The sequence below is a fragment of the Phyllopteryx taeniolatus genome, chromosome 1 (assembly GCF_024500385.1).
Source record: "Phyllopteryx taeniolatus isolate TA_2022b chromosome 1, UOR_Ptae_1.2, whole genome shotgun sequence".
NCBI lineage: Eukaryota > Metazoa > Chordata > Actinopteri > Syngnathiformes > Syngnathidae > Phyllopteryx > Phyllopteryx taeniolatus.
The window spans coordinates 3,953,359-3,965,640 of NC_084502.1; the positions used below are offsets into that span (position 1 = coordinate 3,953,359).

Consider the following 12,282-nt stretch of genomic DNA (forward strand, 5'->3'; position numbering starts at 1 on the left):
TGATTTGCTCACTCACAGAGTAACATCTTGTTTTTTTTTAGGTACTGTTCCTGACATTCAGTGGCAGAAAGCAATTTCAGAGCGAGGTGAAGTTGTGTGCCCCACCTGCTCCATCGTCACCAGAAAAACAATCCACGGCCTGAAGAAACACATGGAGATTTGCCAAAAGGTCAGACGATAGAGGGAACTTTAACTGCATTTACATTGCTATACCAGTGATTCCAAAACTGACCTCAACCCTGGGGGTTCGCGGGAAATACGTTGGTCGTTCACAAAATAATTTTCTAATATGTTATTATGTTGTATCGTTGAAAAAATGGAAGGGTTGTGTCAGGAATGGGATCAGGCATAAAAATTGCCAAACAAATCATGTGAGTGACTCTCTTTTGCAAACAATGGGAGTTTCAAAAGCCACAACAAAATTAGGTCACAGATGGAATATTGCTTTATTGATTGGCCCATTGTGTGGCCCATATGCTTTTATTTTAAATCTTAATATGGTGGCTTAATTTGACCTTCAACCCCATGCAGCTCCAAGAGGCCCTGAAGTGCCAACAGTGCCACAAGCAGTTCAGGTCCAAGGCAGGCCTTAACTACCACACCATGGCAGAGCACAACTCCAAGGTACACACCCATCCACACTAAAAATCACTAAATTCCACTCAGAACCACTGGCGGATGCAGACCGTAATTTGGAGATTTTATCAATGACAAGGGGAGTCCATCGAATTGGAGATTTAGTGACTTGGCACCACAACTAATTATGAAAGAGGTCAAACCAGCACTATGTATAGAAATCCACCCCATACTGACACCAGTGTCAGCTTTCACTAAGTTCGGTGTGGGGGCTTCTGCACATAAATGACCTATTCGCAGCAGCATTTGCACTTCCATAAGCTACAGTATACTGCACAGTATTTGTATGTCACATTTTCATTAGTCACCAGGGAGCCCTCCTTTAATTTTTATCTTGGGTTTCATTAGTGAACAGACATCCCTCAAGCGCTTACTCTTTCTGCAGCTATCTAAATTTTGACAGCTCAGAGCATCTTAAAGATATTATCAGAGCACTCGTTGCATTAGAGCTCTGGGGTTTGCTGAATAATTCAAATCGGTTTCAAAAAGTATCATGAATGTTTCATGAATGGATGTGCTGCAAACCTTGTGGCGTGTGAGTGTTTTTGTGTGAGCACATTTTCTAATAATACAGTACATGGCATGCTTATAATTTAAGATAAATAGTGGAACCTCAGATTAATAATGACCTAGTTTACGATCAGTTCAGTTTACGCACAAAATCTTTGAAGAAAAATTACCTCAGTTAGCAAACTATATTTGGTTTGCAAACAGTCTTAGTATTGACTCGCGGAAGGCGTCCAGAATGGAGAGCAGTAAATACTTGCCAAATGAACATAATGCAAGCATAACAAAATAACAGTAGTTAGAATGTCACAACACCATGAGGAAGATTTACAAAGTCAATGTGCAAAGAAAACTCGTATCACGAAATTCAGCAACCTTTAGTTAAAAACTGTGCAAAGATACCAACGAGGCCAGTCTAAGTAGACTCTGAAGGTCATTCCAGGACCAAGATCCAAAGTAGCCTCCTCTTACTGGCCTCCAGGTGCTAGATCGGAGATTTGGAGAATTTTGAATCATCACAGACTTTGAGCAGTTAGAACATGTAAGCTTATCAAGAATAGCCTTATACTAGAATGGGTGGAGTTTAGCTCGGGCAGTGGAACAAGCAAATATACGTATATACTGTCTCAACATAATCTAATTGTGAATTGTGAAAAGCATGATTTTACCCAATAAAATAAACTAATGATGAATTTAACTGCGACTTCAATTCATAACCCGAGGTTTCACTGTATATAGTATTGTGGGTTAGGTTAATTCATGATAATGATCTTATCTGTCATGATTGTTGTTGTGGCGGTCACGTGGCAGCGCATCAGTGCAGAGCTCAAAAACATAGCATGCTGACAGAAGGACAGGGCTCCTGACTTTGACCTTGATATTTCCGTTGCTACAGCAATATCATATGTCTACTCTCTTATGCGCTGTCTGTCATAGAAGTATTCAAAATTATTTCATGGGTTTGTGTGAAATCTGAACGCATGTGTTGTGTCTCAGTCATTCCAATGTGTTAACATGAGAAAAACACATCACTGGGATTCCCCCAGTAAATCTATACTTTGTCCAGTCATCTGCATGGCTTTCTTCTCTGTGGCAGCTCTGCCATCTGTTTTTGTGGTCTTGGCACCAGCCAAAACTCAGGTTTTTACGGGTGTCATAACTGTGAATCCTCGCAAAGTGTGAACACATGAAATGGAAAACATTTTTTTTTAGATACACTTATGGAATGTGTGTTTGCTCCCCCTCAGTCCTCATGGAGTGAAGGCCAGATTGACGACGAGCATGAGCGAGAACGACTACGCCGAATACTCAAACAGATGGGTAGAATCAAATGTCCTAGTGAGGTATGTAATTGGATTTTTGTTTCTCTCATTCTTTCCAGTGCCTGGTTTGCTGTGCCTCCCATTTCCAGATTTCATGTCACATTTTCCTCCTCATTATACAAGTTATGATTTCTCTTTGGCCTTATTACTACACTTCCTCAATTTCTTTCCTTCTTTTCTGCCTTGTAGTGACTGTTACCCGTAATTATATCAATATTCCTCTCTCACTTGCAAGCATGTTTTCATTCTATTAATTAAGAATATTAAACAATATTTCTCATACATCCGTCACGTTCCCCTGTTAATATGCAGGGCTGTTCAGCTCACTTCACCAGTCTAATGGGCTACCAGTACCACCAGAAGCGTTGTGGACGTGAGTTCTCTGATGTTGAGAAACCCATGTTTTTGTGCCAGCACTGTGGAAAAACATATCGCTCCAAGACTGGCAGGGACTACCATGTACGCACTGAGCACTCCCCAACCATCACCTCTACTATGACAGCCTCCACCAACTTCAAAGACAATAGTACTGACACCAACAACAACACTGGCAAAGAGAGGGTAAGACAGCAAACGTGGAATGTGTCTTTTTTAACGGAAAATAATCCTAGTTTATATAGATGTTGCAGATTTGAGTGTCCTATTGTTTCTCCAGGTCACCTGTGACAAGTTTACAGGAGGGAAGAGAGAGCAAAGCCAGCCCGAGTGGCATGTAAAAACACAGTTGGCCCGGGAGAAGGACAAGGTTAAAGACAGAGACAGTCAAGTGAAGAACAGAGTCAAAGAAAAGACAACACGGAATGAAAGCCTCCAAGAGGATTTCGAACGGACACCTAGTGGCAGAGTGAGGCGCCGGTCAGCTCAGGTGGCAGTGTTCCACCTACAGGAGATAGCAGAGGATGAGCTTGCAAAAGACTGGGGCACCAAGCGCCGCATCAAGGACGACCTTGTGCCTGACAGCAAGAGGGTAAGAGAGACTGAGCGGGTGCCTTATGTACACGTGAGACAGCAACAGTTACATAATGTAACTCCTCACACACAAGCACAGGTACAACTCATTCAGACACCAAGTGTTCGAAGGTGGAAGTAACTAGTCACTTAGTCTTTTTTTAATATACTGTACAGCCATGAACACAGTTAATTACCACTTTTCTTGTGTATAGTTGAACTACACTCGTCCAGGCCTTCCCAACTTTAGCAGGGAGCTTCTCGAGACCTGGAAGATTCAGGTCAAGGAAAATGGCTTCATCTGCTGCACCAATGATGTAAGAGTTCCACCAGGTTTCACGATTCTCACTATGAAGACACATTTGTTTCCATTATTGAATTAAACAAGTCTGAGCACTAGATTTGTGAAAGTAATGCTGTTGTTCTGTTGGAGTGTTGAATGTTTTGTTTATTTTTGTTTTGCTCAGAGCTGTGAGGCTGTCTATTCCAGTGTGTCTGGACTAAAAGCCCACCTTGCCAACTGTAGCCAGGTATAAACATTCACCTGAAGCAAATCCTACCCTAACACTGTAGACACAATCATACAGTTCACTCTATTTAAAGATTTATGATGGTTGTTCATTAAAATGCCCTCAAGTGAAATCTAGCAAGTCTGTCAAATGCTTTAGGAGAAAATACAAAGAATTACAAGGTATACAAGACATTCTTCCAGAAACAATTTCAATTTGTTATACTGGTGATCTATTTTTGAAAAAAAAAAAGAATGTTCATAGTTGTTGTGATTCTTACAAAGTTAAAACAAAAATAAGCCTGATTAACTTATAACCCGTACTTATATACAGAGTTATAAACCTGATTTGTGCAGTCTTTAAATCTCTAAATGTTAAAGCAAACTACTCATGACGTGAAATGTGTAGATAATCAATCGCAATCTTGCCCTCTGACATGCCAAAATCATACAGTGTAGAACAGGCTTTGGATGAGTGTGTAGTCCACACAAAGGCATCACTGTTTAGCAGGCACAACTTATCATTTGACAATCAATGGAGTGCTTCCCAAAACATGCACCACTATGATTTGATTTGACATCCAACCTGGGTCAGATATCCTTCAAAACACTTTTAAGATAATCGGTTAAAATGGTTACCTTCAAATAACAGATAAAGAACAGGTACACTGAATGACGTTAATATTTGTATTTGCATGTGTGTTACAGGGAGGTGGAGAACTCGCAAAGTACATGTGTCTGATCTGTCAGAAGGAGTTTAATTCAGAGAGTGGTGTCAAGTACCACATAAGCAAGACACACTCACAGGTGGGTCAAAGACAGTCATGCCTTTCAAATGTAAACTTCATCATCATGCGTACAATTCTGCGTTACGTTATAATACCTTAAAAATCCCATGTGGCTAAAAACAACAGCTGTTTTGGTGGTTGATTGTAGTCAAGATTTTGTCCAATTGCAGCTTCTCCCCCACAATACTCCATATTTTTCAGAAGTGTTTGTAAGTCACATATGTGCAGGGGACAAGTCTTAACCTTCAAGTTCCAAGCAAGTCCCACGTTACTGTGGAACAAATCCAGTCAAGTCAAATCGAGTCAGTTCCTTTACTTGGGTTCAGCAAGTCATAAAGTCAAGTCATACAACCTTGCTCACTCACAACACAATTTATATTCGCACATTAGCCACTTTGCACTCAATTTCTGTACATGCTTTAGTTAGCTGTACTACCATGATCACATCCAAAAACCAGTCTCTGTATTGTCCATTGCTTTATTCTCTTCTAGATTCAACGCTTAACCAACTTGAAGCGTAGTTATTATTTGACTAGCTATTGGTGAGCCAAACGGCAAAGTTAATGTACCTTACCTGTCTTTGTGGTTTTGAGCTATGAGGCGAGTCACCGTCGCTCACAGCGCATTTCTTTGGCATATATCTGAAAATAAATTATTATTTTGCCATCAAAAGCCCTTTCTCAGTCTTTTTGTTGTTGTTGTTGTTTTTTAGTTTGAGGTGTAACAAAAGCATATTAGCATCAAAGTCACTGTTCTTCTTGACGTTTCTTTTCATAAAAAGCTTGTATCTTACGCTTCAGAAACCTGTGTTTTTGGTGAAACGAACCCATGTTCTACTGCAGAACAGAATAAGCGAGAAAGAAACGTTTTTTTTTTTTTCAGGTGAAAAAAATAGTCTTCTCATTACTTTGCTTTGTGGCTTATATTGTCAGAGAACACAATTTTCTGTGGGTCTTGAATGATAGCCAAAATGCACTAAAACAGTTGACAACACCTCTTCTTTGAAAACAGCTGGCAATCAATGAGTTAAATGATAACCACTTTTTGGCACCTTGGGGTTACACCAACATCTGCCTGTATACAAATGTGGTTTTCTGTTCTAATTAAACCATGAAGGTCATTTAGCTGCACCTGGTTCTTCTTGAATGTGTCTAATGAGCACTAACAATGTTTTTATTGCTTTAGAATTGGTTCCGTGCATCAGACGGTGAAGGGAATTCCAGCAGCAAGAATAAAGCACAGGATGACGACGGCATTAGAGAAGAGGTGAGGAATGGTGCCACCACTGGTAAAAAGAGGGGTCGCAAGCCCAAAGAGCGTCCCCCGGTGGTTGTGCATCCCCAAACACAAACTGAAGAACCTAACACCAATCACAACTCAGAGGGTGAGACGACCCTGTTCTCTGACTCAACACAGTCCCCTTCACAAAGCCCTGACTTTACAGACATTACTAATCCTGACCTGAACCGACAGCCCAATGGCTCTACTGCGCGACAAAGCAAACCGAAGAGGCTGTCAGTGTCTGAGTAGCTCTGCTTTTGTCAACGAAGGAACTACAGAAGATGCCTCCTCCAGATGTGGTTGAACTTTACAAGAAACCTAGCACTGAGAAAATAAAAAATGTGGCTACAGTTCTAAAAAGTACTCACGGTAACGGTACTGTTTCCATTCCACTTGTCTCCTATTAAGGCACCAATTTCAGTTCCCACACTCAGTAGGAGTTTGAGAAAATCAAATCAAAGACAGCCGCAGTGTTGACTTCCACAGTGATAATATTTTCTCAACAAGATGGCTGTTGTTTCCTGTCAGTGGACGGTCACTCACTCCAAAAGACTCACATTCAAAACAAAACACATTCTCTCAGCATGGTAAAGTCATGTCATGTTGCTAGTGCGTTCACATTTCTTTCACAGGTATACTCTGTACATAAACACATATCTCTATATAGCTGTAGTATATACTCAAATCAATGATGCAGTCACCTTTCAACATCTAACAAACCCATCATTGATCATGTGTGTTCAGAATGTTTTGTGTGTTGTCATTTTTTTCCCCTTACTGTGTTTCAATGAAGCAAATCACATTTAAGCTAAACGTTTAGTTTTTTTTAAACCATTTTGATTTGTTTTGTCTGTGTACCACTTGAAGGGTATACAGTATCTGCTTTGAAACCCATAATTAAGTGATAAGAACAGGATTTATGCAGGTGACATTAGTGAAGAGAAAATCAAATAGGGATTGTTGTTTTTCTGTACAGTGTGTCATCGGGCATATTTTAACTGATTTAAACAGAAAACTAAGCTTGAAATATTATTACTAACGTTAGATTGGCAAAGCCAATTGTTTGACGGAAGGAAAAATTCTTTTGAAGATCGTTGCACTGTTGCAGCACAATCAAAAAGGGTAAAAACCTTTTTTTTTTAAAAAAGAAGCCGTATTTTGTCTATTACTTCATCTTGAATCAAAGAGATAAGAATAGAATGAAAATACTATCTTTTATAGAGGTTTAGGAGAGTGATCTTTTATCATTGCAAATCATAATTCACATATAATAATATATATGAACTTACACCTGGATGTTCAAAGATATTGCATTGCACTTTAACCCTTGTAGTTCCCCTCTTGTGATTTTGCACTCCAAGATACTTGGTTACTTACAAACTCCAATTCTAATGAAGTTGGGATGTTGTGTAAAAAAAAAAAACTGTGATTTGAAAATCCTTTTCAACCTATATTCAATTGAATACACTACAAATGAAAGCTATTTAGCATTCAAACTGGTGAACATTGGTGGGGTTATTTTTGTTAGTTTTTTGTTTTGTTTTGTTTTTTCAAATATTTTCTCATTAGGAATTTAATGCCTGCAAAACATTCCAAAACAGCTGGGACAGGGGTAACAAAATACTGGGAAAGTTCAGGAATGCTCAAACAACAGATTAATTAGAAAGAGGTGAGTGTCATGATTGGGTATCAAAGGAGCATCCCCGAGAGAATCAGTTGTTCACCAGCAAGGATGGGGTGATGTTCACCACTTTGTGAACAACTGCATGAACAAATAGGCCAACAGTTTAGGAACAATGTTTTGCAATGTGCAATTGCAAGGGATTTAGGGACACCATCATATATGGTCCATAATATCATTCAAACATTCAGAGAATCTGGAGAAATCTCTGCATGTAAGCGGTAAGGCTGAAAACCAACATTGAATGCCCATGACTCTCGATTCCTCAGACGGCATGCATTAAAAACTTGCATCATTTTGTACAGGATATTTCCATGTGGGCTCAGGAACACTTCAGAAAACTATTGTCATTTAACACAGTTCTTCGCTACATCTACAAATGCAAGTTAAAAGCTGCAAAGCGAAAGCCATATATCAACAACACCCAGAAACACTGCAGGCTTGTGTGAGCCCAAACTTCTCTGAGATGGACTGACGCAAAGTGGAAAAGTGTGCTGTGGACTGACAAGTCCACATTTCGAAATGTTTTGGGAAATCATGGACATCGTGTCCTCTGGGCCACGTGTTTTAGTGCCAATGGCATAGGTGACTTGTGCATCTGTAAAGGCACCATTAATCCTGAAAGGTACATAGAGGTTTTGGAGCAACATATGCTGCCATCCAAGCAAGGTCTTTTTCAAGGACGTCCATGCTTATGGGAAAGAGCTAGACAATGCCAAGCAACATTCTGTTACAACAGTGTGGCTTTGTGGTAAAAGACTATGAATACGAGACTGGCCTGCCAGCAGTCCAGACCTGTCTGGACATTATTAAGCGCAAAACACGAAAACGGAGATTGACTGTTGAGCAACTGAAGTTGTCCATCAACCAAGAATGGGATATAATTGCACCTACAGAGCTTCAACAAATTGTGCCCTTAGCTCCTAAACACCTTTGAGTGTTGATAAAAAAGTGATGTAACACAGTGGTAAACATGCCCCTTTCCAGCTTTTTGGGAACGTGTAGCAGGCATCAAATTCAAAATTTGTGAATATTTGAAAATAAACAATAAAGTTGATCAGTTTGAGCATTAAATGTCTTTGTAGTGTATTCAATTAAATATAGGTTGACAAGGATTTGTAAATCATTGTATTCTGTTTATATTCACATTTTAAACAATGTCTCAACTTCATTGGAATTGAGGTTTGGGGTAGCTGTCAGACAGGAACAGAAATATTTTATTCTCGGGACAGACTTTTAGATTCTATTTACGCATTAATGGACATCTATGTGATATTATTCATAATCCAGCAGGACTATATAATTTTAACTCACCACACAAAGCCATAACTGCCACCTCCTACAATGATTGAGTTTTAAAAGAAATATGAATCCAATTTTATTACATTTCCCCATCTAAAAGTGTGCAATCATAGAGTAGTAGCTACTTGAATCCACTGTTTTGTTAATGACGTGAACAAATGACAACTCCACAAATGTTAATGACGCCTGCGTAAAAACGATTTAGAAATCTAGATAGAACTTTTCCACTTGTTTCTGGACCTGAAACTAAATCTGTTAGAACTCAGCAGGTCCGCTATAGCCTCCCGTCCTTTACTCTCCTCCAGAATTTGCACCTATAAATTTTGTTAAACGTCATCATTTCAATCTAGCCGTGATATCGACTTTGATGAATAGCATAATTAGAATATATATTGACACACGTGACCTTTTTTATTGTGTGAAGCTCAGATGTTTCTCCCATTTGAAATCATCTGAAGGTGTATTCAGGTGGAGATGATTATGCATGTGTCTGTCTCTCTCTTGACGGGATGGACCACTTCCTTCTATCCAGGTGTAACTGGTGAAGATTTATTAGACAAGCACTGATTAATTTCCGTAGTCGAGAATGTGTATGTGTGTGTGCGTATGGAACATTGAGCACCTTTGTAATGACTGACAAATTTAAGAGTCTAACGCTTTCTGCTGGGTGTTATGAAGTGGCACAGAATCAACTGCTCGTTACTCATGTTACATTAACGTCCCATTTTCTGGGCAAGCTTTGGTGTTCCGATATGATAGTTTAGCACTGCTTTTACCTGGGTATTTTATATTTTATTACGCCCTTTACGATCTGTCTTCCTATGGTATGGAAAACACATATCTATCCCGCAGTGTGCGCTAACTGCAACATGTTTAGAGAGTAAAGCAATACACCATGTTTAGCTGATTTTGTGTGCTTGCTGATATTTTGATATTGATGTCTTCTCACAATTGTTTGGCTTTTCTCGGTTTCTGACTTCTTGTTTGTTCATTCTGAAAGAGCTTTTTACCACAAACATAGGCTTATTTGTCTGCATTCACTGTTATTTTGTCATTTTTGATTACTCTGATAAGGATTTTTTTTAATTTTAAATACACAATGACAAATACATAGGGAGTGTCCTTTATTATTACTTATTCAATATGGGACAACAAGGCATATGTATATGTGTTTGTTTCTGTATTTAGTGCACTTACTATACCATGAAATAGGCTTGAAATAGGAGTGTTGTTTGAGCGTTCTAGTGATCTGGACTGTGTGTGGTGTGACTTTTGTAACCGGAGAAACAGCAGACTAAAGTGTCTTCCCTTTGTTGTTTCCTAAAACTGAGGCGAGTTCACAGAAATCCAGTCAGACTGTCTCAGAATTGTACACTTTTATTTGGGCGACAGTGGTTGACTTTGTACGCTACCTACTTTAAAAATGGCATTCGCCTAATTTGCAGGTATCATTATACTGGATGAAAGTTTTAAGAGATGGTGTTGTAGCTCACAATGGTAATGTAGTAAAGATATCTGAAATGAAGCTGTGTTGTATCTAACAGAGGAGGCTTTCTACCTCCTCTGTGTCTCAACTGTTAACAGTTTTGTTCCCAAATGTATTGTATGAACTGTTCATTAGCCCTCAACTAATAAAGGTTTGTTGAAAAAAAAGTGTCAACTATGTTTGTGATATTTTCTGTGCAAAGTTCTCATAGTATTTATTCTGTGACATGTATCTGTTCTTTTCTAACATAAGTGAGGAATTTATTAAAAGAGAAATTACCGATTTTCTGTACCGCTTCGGCGCTTACCCTCATTAGGGTCAAGGGTGAGTTGGAGCCTATCGCAGATGACTTTGGGCAAGAGGCAGGGTATGCCCTAGATTGGCCACCAGCCAATCGCGCTTATCACAGGGATAAACAACTATTCATACATTCATACCTATGGACAATTTAGAGCACCGGTGTCAAACTCAAGGCTCGGGGTCCAGATCAGCCTGCCACATCGTTTTATGTGGCCTGCTAAAGCAAGTCGTGTGTGTCGACTTCCTGCTTCTCGCTAAAATCTGCACCAAAATTGCAAGTTGTCTTCACTTTTAATAACATTGAGATATTGTCAGCCATCTTTTTGTTAACGATATGTTTTTTTTTAAATAAATTGAACAAGAGTTAAACAAACTATTTTCCGAGACTTAAGATTTCAAAACTAGTTATCCATCATTGTTGAGTATATGTACTAATGTGATGAGGTGATAACACATTTATAAGTTCAGTTCAACTTGGGCTAAAACATTGGTTTGTTACAGAGTAAATAGTTCCACTTAATGTATTGTAAGTTCTGCAATTTTCATCATGCTATGTGTTTAGTTGGGTGTTGTCAAGCTTAGCATGTCCACTCTGTCATAGTGAAATAACAACTGATATTGAAGACCTTTTGAAATATATTTGTTAAACACTGTACACAGTCAGCAACATGATTCAGTTAGAAACGTAAGTGAAGGTCCACCATCATAAATGCGAAAAATGTTCACACCGTTCATGACGGTGGACATATTTTGCTGTTTGCATGTACACTGTATATTGTCTGATTCCCAGCCATCCATCTTCAACACCGCTTATACTGGTTAGGGTCGCGGGGTGCTGGAGCCTATCCCAGCTGACTTCGGGTGAAAGGCGTACTACACCCTGGTCGCCAGTCGGTCGCAGGGCACATATAGACACAGGCAACCATTCGCAGTCACATTAACACCGACTCTTAAGTGGGAACTGAACCCACGCTGCCCGCACCAAAGTCAGGCGAGTGTACTCCCACACCAACAGTGACTTGTCTGATTTCAATTATTTTATTTTCAAAAAATACATTTAGTTCACATTAGCTCCAACTGCTCAATTCTTGCCTTTGTTCTTCTGTCTGTCTGTCTTCATATTGTTTTGCTTCCCAAACGGTACTGTGCTCTTTCTGGATGATACGGGTTTTAGCTTCAAATAATAAATAATTAAAAATGCTTTTTGTTATTATTATTGTTTTGTTTGTTTTCAGTTTATCTTTATTTTTTTATGTTTTTATATTTTTTCCTCATCTGTGTTTTTCTGTTTGTTTTTGAGCTCCAGAAAGGCCACGGATAGGTCATCGCACTCACAAGCACCCAAATAATACTTGTATGCTGCAAGATGAAAAAAATAAAAATAAAAAAATGCATGTTGTATTTGTATTGCTTTTCAACTGTCTTGGAATAAATCACATAAGAACAACATGCAGATGTGGGTAAAAAAAAGTGTGGGATCTTGACCAATATGTATTTCTAACTGCATAACATCTACGTACAGT

General features: G+C 39.0%; 1 protein-coding gene across 4 annotated transcripts in view; it reads left to right on the forward strand.

The window, feature by feature from the left end:
• Nucleotides 1-10,633, forward strand: part of znf512b (zinc finger protein 512B) — a 34,262-nt gene extending 23,629 nt beyond the window's left edge. For 2 of the 4 annotated variants that reach the window (XM_061755920.1, XM_061756004.1), the window contains 9 exons: nt 42-169; nt 532-624; nt 2,391-2,486; nt 2,778-3,026; nt 3,121-3,432; nt 3,629-3,730; nt 3,881-3,943; nt 4,630-4,728; nt 5,895-10,633. In XM_061755920.1, the coding sequence (XP_061611904.1) occupies nt 42-169; nt 532-624; nt 2,391-2,486; nt 2,778-3,026; nt 3,121-3,432; nt 3,629-3,730; nt 3,881-3,943; nt 4,630-4,728; nt 5,895-6,239 (1,487 nt within the window). In that variant the 3' untranslated portion in view covers nt 6,240-10,633. The remainder of the gene's footprint in view (nt 1-41; nt 170-531; nt 625-2,390; nt 2,487-2,777; nt 3,027-3,120; nt 3,433-3,628; nt 3,731-3,880; nt 3,944-4,629; nt 4,729-5,894) is intronic. The other 2 variants (XM_061756170.1, XM_061756082.1) reach the window with 2 other exon arrangements.
• The last annotated feature ends 1,649 nt before the right edge of the window (nt 10,634-12,282 follow it).